The sequence below is a fragment of the Myotis brandtii genome, unplaced genomic scaffold (genome assembly GCF_000412655.1).
Source record: "Myotis brandtii unplaced genomic scaffold, ASM41265v1 scaffold490, whole genome shotgun sequence".
NCBI lineage: Eukaryota > Metazoa > Chordata > Mammalia > Chiroptera > Vespertilionidae > Myotis > Myotis brandtii.
In genome coordinates this window covers 920,359-934,207 of record NW_005368708.1, presented here as the reverse complement: position 1 = coordinate 934,207, position 13,849 = coordinate 920,359, and the positions used below count along the sequence as shown (strand labels likewise).

General features: G+C 39.0%; 1 protein-coding gene across 2 annotated transcripts in view; it reads left to right on the top strand.

Annotated features, from left to right (window-relative positions):
* The window catches only part of REPS2 (RALBP1 associated Eps domain containing 2), a 181,865-nt gene extending 173,076 nt beyond the window's left edge, over positions 1 to 8,789 (top strand). For both annotated transcript variants that reach the window (XM_014548040.1, XM_014548039.1), the window contains one exon: positions 3,358 to 8,789. In XM_014548040.1, the coding sequence (XP_014403526.1) occupies positions 3,358 to 3,426 (69 nt within the window). In that variant the 3' untranslated portion in view covers positions 3,427 to 8,789. The remainder of the gene's footprint in view (positions 1 to 3,357) is intronic.
* The last annotated feature ends 5,060 nt before the right edge of the window (positions 8,790 to 13,849 follow it).

Genomic DNA, 13,849 nt, shown 5'->3' with positions numbered 1-13,849 from the left:
CTAAGCCAGCAGGTGGACATCCTCCGAGGGGTCCCAGACTGCAAGAGGGCATAGGCCGGGCTGAGGTACCCCCCGAGTGCACAAATTTTTGTGCACCGGGCCTCTAGTTTTGTATAAAACTGCATTTTGAATCAGTCTTTGTGTGCAAATACATTCTCACTTCTCTTGGGTAACTACTCAGGATTAGGATTTGTAGATTAGGTGGTGACAATATGTGATTAGTTTTATTAGAACTTCTAGAGTTTTTCCCAAGTGGCTAGAGCATTTTGTATTAACCCTCACAAATATAGCAGAGTTCCAATTGTTCTACATCCTCATCAACATTTAGTGTGTTACTCTTTTAGTTTTAGCCAGTCCTGTGGTGATATAGTTTTAATTTCGCATCTTCTTGATGTGTATGTTGAGCACTTTTCTATGTGATTATTTACCTTTCATATATTTTATGAAGTCCCCTTTCAAAATTTTGGCCATTTTAAAAATTGAGTTTTTAGTGCTTTGTTTTATGAATGTTTTCTTCCAGCCTTTGTTTTACCTGTTCATTTTCTTAACCGTGTCTTTTTATGAACAGTAGTTTTGAATTTTGATAAAGTCTAATTTATCATTTTTCTCTTATAATTATTACTTTCTTCTGCTAGGGTTCTTGTTCCAGCATCTAGAAGGGTTCAGCAATCTGGAGAAGGGCTGTGTGTAACTTAATAAAGAGTCCAGAGACGAAGCATAATTTTGAAAGGCATTCGGGGGTCAGAGGAGCCTAGCTAAAGGAACTAAGTTCTCCTTGTCTCAGGACCCCATGCTCTTTATTAATACAAATTGTCCTAAGGTGAGGCAGAGATATACACGTCAAAGAGTTAGGTTTCACTTACAAAGTCCATTGTCAGATTGGAAGAATTTGCCTACGGCTGTTTAGGTGTTTGGCCAGTAGGAGGCAATAACATATAATTAAGATGCAGGCAATAACATGTAGATTAAGATGCCTGGGCTGTCTGGCAGCAAACAATCATCCCTTTTCAGGTTTGGGGAAATGCCTTTAGCCATTCCCAACAGGTGATAATATATGTGACTCAGCCCTTGTTGAGTCCCCAAGTTCCATCAACCTTTCGATGAAACTCTTGCAATTATGACATGCTGGAATTGGCTTCCGGCATTCTTCCTATATAAGGAAACTTTGCCTATATATAAATTATGAAGATACTCTCTTGTGTTTTTTTTCTAAAGGCTTTATTGTAATATATTTATTAAAAATTTGCTAAGAGGGTAGGTCTTATGTTAAGTATTCTTATCACATACACAAAATAATAATAATAAATAAAGAGGGTGGGAGGAAACTTTTAGAGGTGATAGTTTTATGGCATAAATTGTAGTGATGGTTTCATGGATATATAATTATCTCCGAACTCATCACACTGTATACATTAAATATGTACAACTTTTTTGTATGACGGCCATACTTCAATAAAGTGGTTTTAAAAAACAAATGGATCATGGGTATTATTCATCTTACATAACTGAAACTTTGTACCCTTTGAATAATACCTCCCCATTTCTCCTTTACTCCAGCCTCTGGCAACCCCCATTCTACACTCTGGTTCTATGAGTTTGACTATTTTAGATTCCTTATACTGTATAAGTGATGTCATGTAGTATTTTCCTTGTGTGTCTGGCTTATTTTCTTTAGCATACTGTCTTCCAAGTTCATTCATGTTGTCACAAATGCAGGATTTCCTTTATTTTATTTACTTATTTTTACATTTAAGTAGAGTTGGTATACAATATTATATTAGTTTCAGGTGTACAATATAGTGATTCGACATTTATATACCTTATGAGGTGATCACCACACTAAGTCCAGTAATGATTTCTTTCTTTTTATAGGATGAATAATATTGCATTGCATGTATACATTTTCTGTATCCATTCATTCATTAATGGACATTTAGGCTGCTTCTGTGTCTTGGCTATTGTGAATAAAGCTTCAGTGAACATGGGAATATAGATATCTCTTTGAGAAACTGATTTTAGTTCCTTTAGATATACCGTATACTCAGAAGTGGGATTCCTGGATCATATGGTAGTTCTATTATTTTTTAAGCTTTATTGAGATGTAATTGATGTGTAACATTGTGTAATTTTAAGGTGTACAATATGTTGATTTGCTATACTTATATATTACAGTATGATTATCACAGTATTGTTAGTTAACAAATCCATCACCTCACATAATTTCCATTTCTTTTATGTGGTGAGAGCACTTAGGATTTACTCTCTTAGCAACTTTCAAGTGTATAATCCAGCATTGTTAAGTATAGTTACTATACTGTACACTAGAGTATCAGAACTTATACATATTATGACTGAAATTTGTGCTCTTAACCAACAAATCCCCATTTATCCCACCTCTTAGCCCCTGGCAACCACCATTCTACTCTCTGTTTCTATGAATTTCGCTTTTTTAGATTCTACATATAAATGAGATCATACAGTATTTGTCTCTCTCTGATTTATTTCACTTAGCATAATAGCTGCAAGGTTTATCCATGTTGTCACAAATGGCAGGATTTTGTTTTTACTTGTGGCTGAATAATATTTCATTGTATGATCTATCTTGTTCTTTGCTGGTATGATCGCACCTAGAGCAGAATCTGGCCCATAGTAGATAGATCTCAGATTGTTAGATGGGTGGATAGGAGGGTGGGTGAATAAATGCTAAGAATGCCTTTATGTGTCTCCCTCTCTCCCTGCCAATAAATCTGTTTTAGGGCCGAAAAATTGAATTCCCAAATAGCATATTGCTGATCTTCTTTTCTGCCTTTCACCCAGAAGTCACACCTCAAGCCATATTTTGTGCAGCAGCCTAGATGAGACTTTGGTAGAGGGCCATCCAAGTGCACTTTTTTATCCTTCAAATCTGACTGAGTATGGTGTTGGGTTAGAAACAAGAGATTGAATAGAAGTTGAGTCCATGATGGCTTCACCTCTCAGTATTGGGAGTCTACTTTTGCTTTTCTACTCACTCACTAATCAATCTTTTAATGTTTAACATTATTCTCTGCCAGTCACTGATCCTGTTAAAACTGAAGGTGAGATGGAAGCTGTGGCAGGTGTGTGTGTGTGTGTGTGTCAGTCAGTTCCATTTCATCATCTTCAGAAAAGAGTTAAGAGATTACAGAATGTGAAACTTCCTTTGACTAATCACCAGCTATAAACATGATACCTTCCAGTCCACCCGTCCTTGAGTCATACGGTACTTAAGTGTTTATGGGTCCAGTTATATTCCTTTTTAATATCTCATGAACTAAGGATGAACCCAGGAAATGACCCCTTTGCTTTTTTCTCTTTTCTCTGCTTTATATAACTCAGGAGGTTCATCAAGAACGGATTGCATTGGAAAACCAATTGGAACAACTTCGTCCAGTCACCGTGTTGTGACCCCAAGATCCAAGTAATAGCGGGTGACCTTTTCTGCCAAGATCTTTCCTTTAACTGTTTCAATCCAACTACTTGTCATAGATGTCTGACTGTGTCAAAAGCTGTAAGCAGTGGAATAGAATCCATGTGACCTTTACTCTTATACTTATGTGCTTTACTGTGATGGAAATACATAACTGATTATCACACTTGAAATTGTAATTATCAGTGGAATTTCTCTCATTCTTCAGTACTTTCTTGAGATGTTAGATGTTGCTCCTTAACAAAAATCAACCTTCTAGCAAATGACAATGTAGAGCATTATTTATTTAAAGAATTTATGATTTTTACAAGACCTTATAATCTCGTATCTTTAGGATGCTTGTTTTATTTTTGGATGTATATCATGTACAGTAGGTTGGTTTCCTGAATAATTGGAATTCTAACTGTATAGTCTTTGGCATGATGATAATAAAACAAAAACTAAAATAAAACAAAAGCATCAGATTTAGACTGGCGCTGTGCCCTCCACCACCATATGCCAAAAAATTGCTTCTCTAGTGCCATTTTGATTTTATCTAGCTATAAATAATACATAACTATTGTTTTCTACTGAATGTCAAAGACTTACTGGGTCTTTACACCTCTGTAAAGTGGACGTTTTGTCAGTGATCTATTTAACTTGGCCCAGCGAGGCCGTCAACCCAGATAACTCAGTCCTTTCATGTAAATTTTTAGGCAAGAGCAATGTGCTTTAGCTGCCTCTCCTGATCATATTAAAATAGTTGACAGATCTCTTACTTTTATCCTGCATGGGGAAACATATCTGTAAATGCATGAATTTGGAAACTACCCACCAAATATGAAAGGTTGATGAGACTGTTTGGATTGATAAACATTTGTTGTTGGAACCCAGGTATTCAAACTGGGGAAGAAGAGGGAAAATGGTTGTTACTAACTATTCAACAATCTCTGGTAATTATTTTTGTCTTTGTTATTGTAACCTGGATTGTGAGTATATTGGATGTGAAGAAATAATGAAAGGAAGCCAATTCCAACACTGGATATATAAGTATTTGGTTCCATGTGAGGCATACTCTTGGGAAGTGATTGGTTCATGTGCAGTACAGAAGGGCCCAACTGACTCCAGTGTACGTGAGGTAAAATAGTGAGCTCAAATTGCAGAAGCCAGTATCCTATAGAAATTCCGATAACTACTGCTTCACCTGAAAACTCAAGTTGAAAATGGGAATTGACCAACTCTCACAGGGATCAGGGCACGTCAGCTTTAATATCACTTTGAGAGATTGATGGCAAGAAAAGCTGTCTCTTATGCATTTTGCTACTTTAACCATTCTTAGAATAGAGGGGTGGGGTGTGCCTAGGGTCCTTTTTGAAGTGGTTTGGATAGGTTTGTAGCATGTGAGATTAAGTCTTTGATTTCAATAGAATTGACAGCTTTTAGAAAAGTAGGAGTTTATTTAATGTTTCCTTATTCCATTGTCAAGCTTTATCAATGGCTTAATGGCAGAAATAAGGCTTAAACAGATGATGTTTTTCCAAAGAAAAACAAATTGTTGATTTTGTTCTGTGCATATTAAAGGTTTTTGAATTGGCTTGGTTTTAAAAATCAGGAATCTTTCTCTATGTCATACATTTTTTCCTTCCCCTTTGGCTACCATTTTGGTCCCTGTAGAAAGTGTTCAGAATCAGTTTAAACCCTTCCTAAGGTCATGAATGGGTCAGTGCAAAGTTAACCTCCTTTCCCATGTTCTCAGATCTGGGGACTGCAACAGATTTTATCAACAGTGTCCTTGTTGCAGACATTTTATAGTATGTTTGCCTTTTGTTACATTAAATCCAAGAAAGAATAGCCTATGCACTTTATCCCATAATCTTCCAGTACATACACATTCACTCGAGATAGCACTTCATATCCATTAAGCAGAAATATAAACCAAGGAATGTTATATGATGTACTTTTAAAATATTGACATTTTCCCCCATCAAGCCAGTGACAGAGTAAGCCAAATTAGGTTGGGGTTTTGTTTAGTTGGTTTGGTTTTCATTAAAGGAAAAAACTTGCATCAGACAATCAAGGCCCCATGAGTTGCATAGTCTCACCAATATTTTAAGATAGACATTGCATTAAAGCACATACCAATAATATCTATACCTAGTCTTCTTGACTGGACTTTTAATGACCTCAGTTTATTAGTTGTTTAGAAGTAGATTTTTAAAAAACAAACACAAACACATAGATGCACATACAGTTACACACATTATTATTACCTAACTAGTGCTCATTCGTTGTTTCTCTGTTTTCTTAGGATGTATACTTTCAATTTAGGATTATAACTCCCAATAATGTTTCTGTGCGCCTTTAATGTGATTTATAGGAAGACTGAGCTATTGAAATTACTATTATACCTATTCTATAAAACTACTCCAAAATTAGACCTGCTTGTTGGGCAGAGTTCTGTGGACAGAAGGCCAATGTTGTCCCCATCTGTGGGGATTTAATAACCTTGTTGGTAAGTGGTGGTCCTTCATAGAGGTCCCATAGTCCCAAGGATGAAAGTACAGTAGAAGTTGATAGTGGGCCTATTGGATACCTTAATGTCTCTTGTATATGGCATATTGCCTTTTCCAACTCCCTATCCAGTAGGCATGGAGCAAAACCAAAAGATAGATATCTGGAATGGAAGTATGTGTTGTCATCAAAGCAGATATTTGCTTTAATTGGAAAGATTTAACTGCTTTATTAATATTATAGAAGTACTTTGGGCCTGATTGGGAGAGGAGGCAGGTTATCTGGAATCTATGCCCATTTTACTGTCATTGGAGAATTAGGATGTCTGACCTCTGAGGACCTGTATCCATCTCTTGCTGTTTGCTTAGGGAATTCAAGGCCCTGAGAAACCACAGTTCCTAGCCCAACGATCCATAGAATTAGTGGCAGAGTTGGGATGCCCACCTGATTTATGGATTCTAAGTTAACTCCTTGAGCCTCTAGCAATATTAAAAACAGATTAGAAGGTTTCTTCTATTTGCCTTGTTGAATTTTATTTACTTAATCAATCTTAAAATATTAAAACATGTTTTAATGAATATTAGTTCTAGATGTTTCTCATGGATTGAAGCAAAAAATAAAATATGAAGGGAAAGAATATGATTAACTATTTGTTCTTTTGAACACCTCACCTTTCATGATGCAATGTTACTCTGAATTTTTTGGCAGAACTTTTGAGAGCTGTTGCTTTGAATGGATTCCATTCCTGTATTCCTTATGGGAATTTGTTTTTAAATAGACTAGAAATGAACTCAATATGTAGTAAGTTAGTTTTCTTCAATATATCTTTAGTTACTTGGTTGCAAATTTTCAATTTCAGCATACGTTAGGGTGAGTAGTCAAAAACATGAGTTTTCCTTTGATTTCTACCAATGTCTAAACTATCATAAAGCATCGTTCTCTTCATATGTGACTTGATTCTATAGTCTGTTTCTAAATGATATTGTCTATTTCTTAAATGATCTCACACTCATGGTGATAATAGATGTGTGTTCAGAAGATCAATAAGAAAGTAATCTGGAATGGATGTGTTTTTTTTGCAGTTAAGGCAAGCTCTTGCAAATGCCTTCTAAGCAGTAGTTTGAAAATCTCAATTACAGTATAACACCTTAGAGCTAAAAACATTTGTTCAACACAAACTAGAATCACACCTCCTAGCTAGATATCACCAAGGGAAATGTGATTTTAAACATATAAAAAAGATTTTCAAATATCTTAGCAACCAGGTCTTTCCATATTGACAAGTATGGCTCAGTAGGTTGTAGCTTGAAAATTATGAATGTGTGAACAAAATAAAATATCAGTTGAGAGGCCTTTTTCATTTTTAGTTAAATAGAACAGTAGTAACTTTGGTTTCTCTTTCCAACTGGTTTATTCTGTTTTAAGTGTACACTTTTAAAACTCTAATCAAAGGATTACTTGAATTTACACTTTAGTTATTGGTGTTCTTGTCATGTTTTTTTTTTTTTTTTGTACCGTAACTTAGTGTGGAACAAAGTAGACATTGGAGTTTTTGGAGTCCTGAGCTGGCATATCTTGCTTCTCTTTTGGCACAGGCTAAGGGGAGCTGCCCACCAATGCCAACAGATAAATCATTAATGGATATTTGAGTGTGAGACTTACTCTGTGAGCCACCCTGCTTTGCTTGTTTGCATTGAGAAATGCATCTATTTATGTGACCTTCCCAAGAGCAACTGTAAGAACAGCAGACATAGAGGGCCAGACTTTAAAAAGAAATACAAACAGATTCTAAGAGCTGCTTCCCTCCTCAAAATTAGGCGTTCAGAGGCTGACTTACAAGTGTTCCTTGAAACGTCAGTCTGTTAATTGAGCAAGACATTCCAGGTATGTAGTTGCTTTTAGGCTTCTATGGTTATTTTCTACATTGACTAACACACATGATGTTAAAGGAACCTTTTCTAAAAGACATTGCAGGGTTTCAATTGAGATGACTTGTTCAAGTTATAGAAGCCTTGGTCTGCTTTTAACAATTGAGGGGTGTTCATTTTTCATGTTTTGTGAGTTCTCATATCTCACTCTAAGCTAAATTCATGGCTGTGTGAGGTTGGAAAAAGCAGGTTTATGACTCTGAAGACCAGAGAACATTGGCATGCATTGGAATTTGGGGACTACAGTAAGGAAACATAGCTCCATTATGCCCTGGGGATGGAACAGTTGACACAATAAACCCATTATGTTGTGTCTAGATCAACTGAATTGTGTTGTTTTGTTTTGTTTTAAGGCAGCTTGTGTAAGGGTTTCAGTTGCACCCACCCTGGAAACTGGGTGTACCTTTTTCTTTAGCACTACCATTCTGTTTTTCTTCAGGCCAAATATGTTCAAGCGAGCCACAGGTGGGAAGAGCCACTTTAGTTTCCGTAGCAATGGGCCAGAAGAGAGAATGAGCTGATGGTCTATTTTAACCTTAAAAGTAAAAATGTATATTTTTTCATGACAGGTACATTGAACAGTAAAACAAGTAACAGTAAAGTATATATTTGATGCCTTCTGTGTTTTCATGAGTATGTGCTAATAAGTCGTGCTAATATTTACTCAGCCACAGTCTCATTGATTTGCTAAGCATTGGGAACATTATCTATATTGATCTTAAATGTAAATAAATATAGGGTATCCTGTATTTGGATTGTGACTTGTAGACTCCAGCTAACCTTTACTGCCTCTTTTTCACACTTGTTGGAAAGTCTGTGAAGAACATAGTAGGTTAAGAATCTCTAACTTTGGCAAATGTATATGATGTGAAACTGGGGTGCTATGTTAAAAATAAATATATGATGACTAAGTGTGGCTTTTATGGAGTCTTGGTGTCAGTCTATTTATGGTCTGCAATTGAAAGAAACATCAATGAGAGCGAACCATTCACTGGCTGCTTAATCCCTTCAAAAAATGGTCCCATCATAATGCCCTTAGTGGGAGTGGAAGTGAAGGGGAGGGATCAGGAAGAGTTGGCTTGAAAATTCTGACCAAGTAATCTGGTACCCCATCAGTTTCTCACATTTAAAATTTGAATGATTTTGGAGGCACTAGTGTCCTATCAGGTGGGGGTTTTATTCCGTAAAGTGAATGCCAATGGTGGGCCAACATAGGATATTTCTAATCTGGTACCAAATGCTAAACTAATTCTTGGAAAATCATCTATGATTTGGTTCATAAGCTTAACACTGGAGATCACCAGGCCCTGACATTTCCCAAACACTGGTGAGGATCACTGGATTAGTCACTTTAGAAATAAAAGAGATCTGAGATTATCTAGGCAAGTGTTTCCCAGATTAGCAGTATCAGCATCATCAGGGAATTTATTAGAAATGCAAATTATTTGAACCCACCCCAATTGAATCTGTAACTCTGGGAGTGGGCCTGGTAATCTTGATGTAAACAAGCCCCCCCAGCTGATACTGATGCTCACTCACTGGAGTTGAACCAGCGAAACTGGTCCAGAGAGGCAAAACTGACTCATTAGGGTCTCAGCTAATTCAGAGCAAGGGATAAAAATGTTCCCAGGGCAGACTTTCTTCTATGCTACAGTGCCCATTCATGAGTTGTTCCCTTTCCTGACCTTCCTTCCACAGATATTTACTATGCCCCTACTGTGTGTCAAGCACTATGATAGGAGCTAGAGATGAAACCTCCAGAATTCCTTCCCTCATGGAGCTCACAAAGACCTACAAATGATTCTCAAAGCAGCATGAGATAGGTGATAGGATATTAGGGTAAGCTAACTGCTGTAACAAAGTACCCAAAGTATTCAGTGGCTTGGCACAGTGAAGGCTGATTTCTCACTCACCTACACCAGAGTGGGTGTTCATAGTTTTGCCATTTTCTTTGTGGTTATGCAGGGAACTATAAAAGATTCTCCTGTGGACAGAATGGGTTGATGTGGAGTGTAGAGTGGGGGGAAATGTCAAGAGTTGTACACAAGGCCGGATGGGAAGGCCTTACATGTCATGAGAAGGCACAAAGCACCCTGAGATTACAGCTCCCTTTCAAGATTTAAGCACAAATTCATGCAGTCACTTACTTCATTCATCTTCAAGGAATATTTGTGTTCTCCCAATTATTTCCTCCCCCTAGAAAGAAAATGCTTCCCTGGGAGATTGTAACCTAGTGTTTCTAACATGAACTCAGCCTGTCTGAGTTGTTACACATCTTTTGGCGTGTGCTTGGGCAAAGGTCCAATGCCCAGAACACAAGGGACTAAACGCTGGTAGGCAAGAGTCCTATTGGGTAAGTTGAGACTTTTCCATCCTCAGCTCTTTTTTTGGGAGATATAAGGGGGCCTCAAGATGACCAAGAGGTGCAAAGCTCTTCTTTTGGCACAGAGGCTTATCAAAGTGTAGGGTTTGGAAATGAAGCTGAAATATCCAATTCATGTTGAACAAAAATTCTTAGTTGAGGTTATTTAACAATTCTGAAATATCCCTTAGCCTGGGGGTGAAAATGTTCACAGTATAGCATCTCCATGGCAAACTACAATTTCAAGGGGTCCTGCCATGTTGTTTTTCAAATATGAGGTGTTCTGAAAGTGTGGACACTAGTATTTTCAGGCATCTGAGTGGGCTTCCCCTCATTGCATTTTTCTTTCAAACAGACTAAAAAGGATTTTTACCTTTGAGTATAAGATTGTAACCCAGATATACCTTCCTTTATCTGCCCTGAAATTCTCTTAGTAGATTTGGCACAGAAACCATACAATTTTCAAGATTCACCTGTGAGTATAAGCAGGTCCTCAAATAACATTGTTTTATTATAATGTTGATGAGATGCACAGGAACTCAGTTCTTGCTTACTAGTGTATCGATTAGCCTGTGTTTAAAGTAGGTTTCATTATACGTCGTTTCACTTAGTCACAGTACTTACTGACGATGTTAAGTGAGGACTTACTATATTCTCTAGCACCATAAGCGAAAGCAACATAATTAGAATAGAAATACTGCATGTATATGTGTGTGTGTGTGTGTGTGTGTGTGTGTGTGTGTGTGTATTCTATATTTATATGTGTACATATATAGAGAATATTTATCTTTTGCTGGTTGCTTATGCTTATGTTATAAATATACTAGAGGCCCGGTGCATGGATTTGTGCACCGGTGGGGTCCCTCGGCCTGGCCTGTGGGGATTGGGCCAAAACCGGCTCTCCGACCATCCCCTGAAGGGTCCCAGATTGCGAGAGGGCGCAGGCCAGGTCAAGGGACCCCACTGGTGCACAAATCCATGCACCAGGCTTCTAGTATGCGTATAAGATCTTTGGTTAATCTCTTCTCACCCTCCTCCCTCCCTCCTTCCCTCTGAGATTCATCAGTCTGTTCCATGTTTCCATGCCAGTGGTTTCCGCTCCTGCATTGAGTGTTTGCCCCCTGGTGGTCAGTGTGCATCATAGCTACCTACCAGTCACGTCAGCCAACCAGCCACTTGCTTAGGCTTTTATATATATATATATAGACTAGAGGCCCGGTGCACGAAATTCGTGCATGGGGGGGGGCGTGTGTGTCCCTCAGCTCAGCCTGCACCCTCTCCAATCTGGGACTCCTTGAGGGATGTCTGACTGCCCATTTAGGCCCGATCTCACAATCCAGGACTGCTGGCTCCCAACTGCTTGCCTGCCTGTCTGCCTGATTTCCCCTAACTGCTTCTGCCTGCCAGCCTGATCACCCCCTAACCACTCCCCTGACAGCCTGATTGATGCCTAACTCCTCCCCTGCTGGCCCGATTGCCCCTAACTGCCCTCCCCTGCTGGCTTGGTCACCCCTAACTTCTCTCCCCTGTAAGCCTGGTCACCCCTAACTGTCCTCCCCTGCAGGCCTGGTCGCCCAGAACTGCCCTCCCCTGCAAGCCATCTTGTGTCCACATGGGGGTGGCCATCTTTGACCACATGGGGGCGGCCATCTTGTGTATTGGAGTGATGGTCAATTTGCATATTACCGCTTTATTATCTAGGGGTGGGGCCCTAGCTGGTTTGGCTCAGTGGATAAATATATAGGTGGGGCAAAAGTAGGTTTACAGTATAGAATATAATCTATATATACTAGTATAAAAGTCTAAGTGACCATTCAACCATTCGACTGGTAGCTATGATGTGCACTGACCACCAGGGGGCAGATGCTCAATGCATAGGCAAGGAAACATGGAACAGACTGATGAATTGGGGAAGGGTGGGAAGAGATTAACCAAAGATCTTACATACATATTAGAGGTCCAGTGCATGGATTCAAGCACTGGTGGGGTACCTCAGCCTGTCCTGTGGGGATTGGGCCGAAACCAGCAGTCTGACATCCCCCAAGGGGTCCTGGATTGTGAGAGGGTGCAGGCCAGGCTGAGGGACCCGACCAGTGCACAAATCCATGCACCAGGCCTCTAGTATAATAATAAATAGTAATACAAGAATAAACTCCTTGTTTTGCATACTCACAAATGTAAACCTACTTTTGCACCACCTTGTAAATATAAAAATTACATATATGTTTAAAACAACAATAGCCACAATAATTGTTTAGAACATAGAACAATATAATATATTTGGGGGGTGGTGGGAGAGGAGCATTTTATCAACTAATGTCTAAACAATTCTAGAATTGCTGGTAAATGGTAATAATAAGAGCAGACTGACTTTTAGTAAGTTTTAGTGTTTTTAACATTTTCTACAGAGAATGCAAAAATGCACCCCTTATACTTGTGCCTGTGGTGGACACTCCCATCCTTGGTGTAGAGCAGTGCCTCCACCCCTGTGTTATACTTAATCAAAGCTACAAAGCTGAAGGAAAGCCAAGGGAAAGAAATATAATGCTTGGGGAATTAAATACAGATACAGAGAATGGTGAAGCAGGGCCTTTGAAATGCAAATGAAATTGGCCTGAACCTCAACCCATGTGCTGTGAGAGCCTGCATCTCAATCTTTCTGAGAGGCAGAGGTAATGGTGGAAGAACTGATGTTTTTATCCTAGTCACTTCTGACTCTGGTATACTTCCTAGGAATTAGTTTGATAAATGGACCATCTATCACATACCCCCCCAACATCTTTTTCAGCAGTTGTTCATGTGTATATGTATGGAAGGTAGAGTGGAATGGGAAAGGGGCAGAATACACAGAATACTCAGGGAGAGGGAGCTTGTACATAGTTTCCCCAGGGCCACCACATTGAACAACTGTAGGGGACATTATTCACATATTCTATACACTGTTGTTCTGCTTCTGCTGGCTGAGGGAAGGGGCCAGTGGTAACCTTGGGAATCCTGCCAGTATTTATAACCCAGTGCCTATACCCCCACTGTAGACCTCTTTTTTACCCTTCCTGTTTCTATTCTAGGTCTAGGCCAGTAGTTCTCAACTGGGTGCAATTTTGTCCCTGCTCCCAGGGACTATTTGGCAATGTCTACAAACATTTTAGTTGTCATAACTTGGAGGAGCATCTGGTGGGTAGAGGTTCAGGGATGCTACCAAATGTCCTACAGTACATAGGACAGTGTCCACCACAAAGAATGATCCTACCCCAAATATCAATAGTGTTGTGGTGGAGAAAGTGGCTGCAAAGAAGCCCCTCAGTTTTCTCTCCATTTCCCTCAATTATTCAGAGCAATGTAGCTTTCTCCTTATGACTACCAGGAACATCCCTTCACAGGGTCAAAGCTACATCAATAGGCTCTGCTAAATTAGCCCATTAATTCAAATACCTCCAGGGTCCAAGTAGCAATGTAAATAAGTGAAGCCATGAGGAGAAAGTAAAGTGGTACTAGGCCATCTGCCTCAGTGATAGGGAACAAAACGTGGGGACTATGACAAATTAGAGCTTGTACACCTTGTCCTGGATTATTGCCATACAGGCTCTTGTGTTGCTAGATTTCTGATTCCTTGAGAGAGGT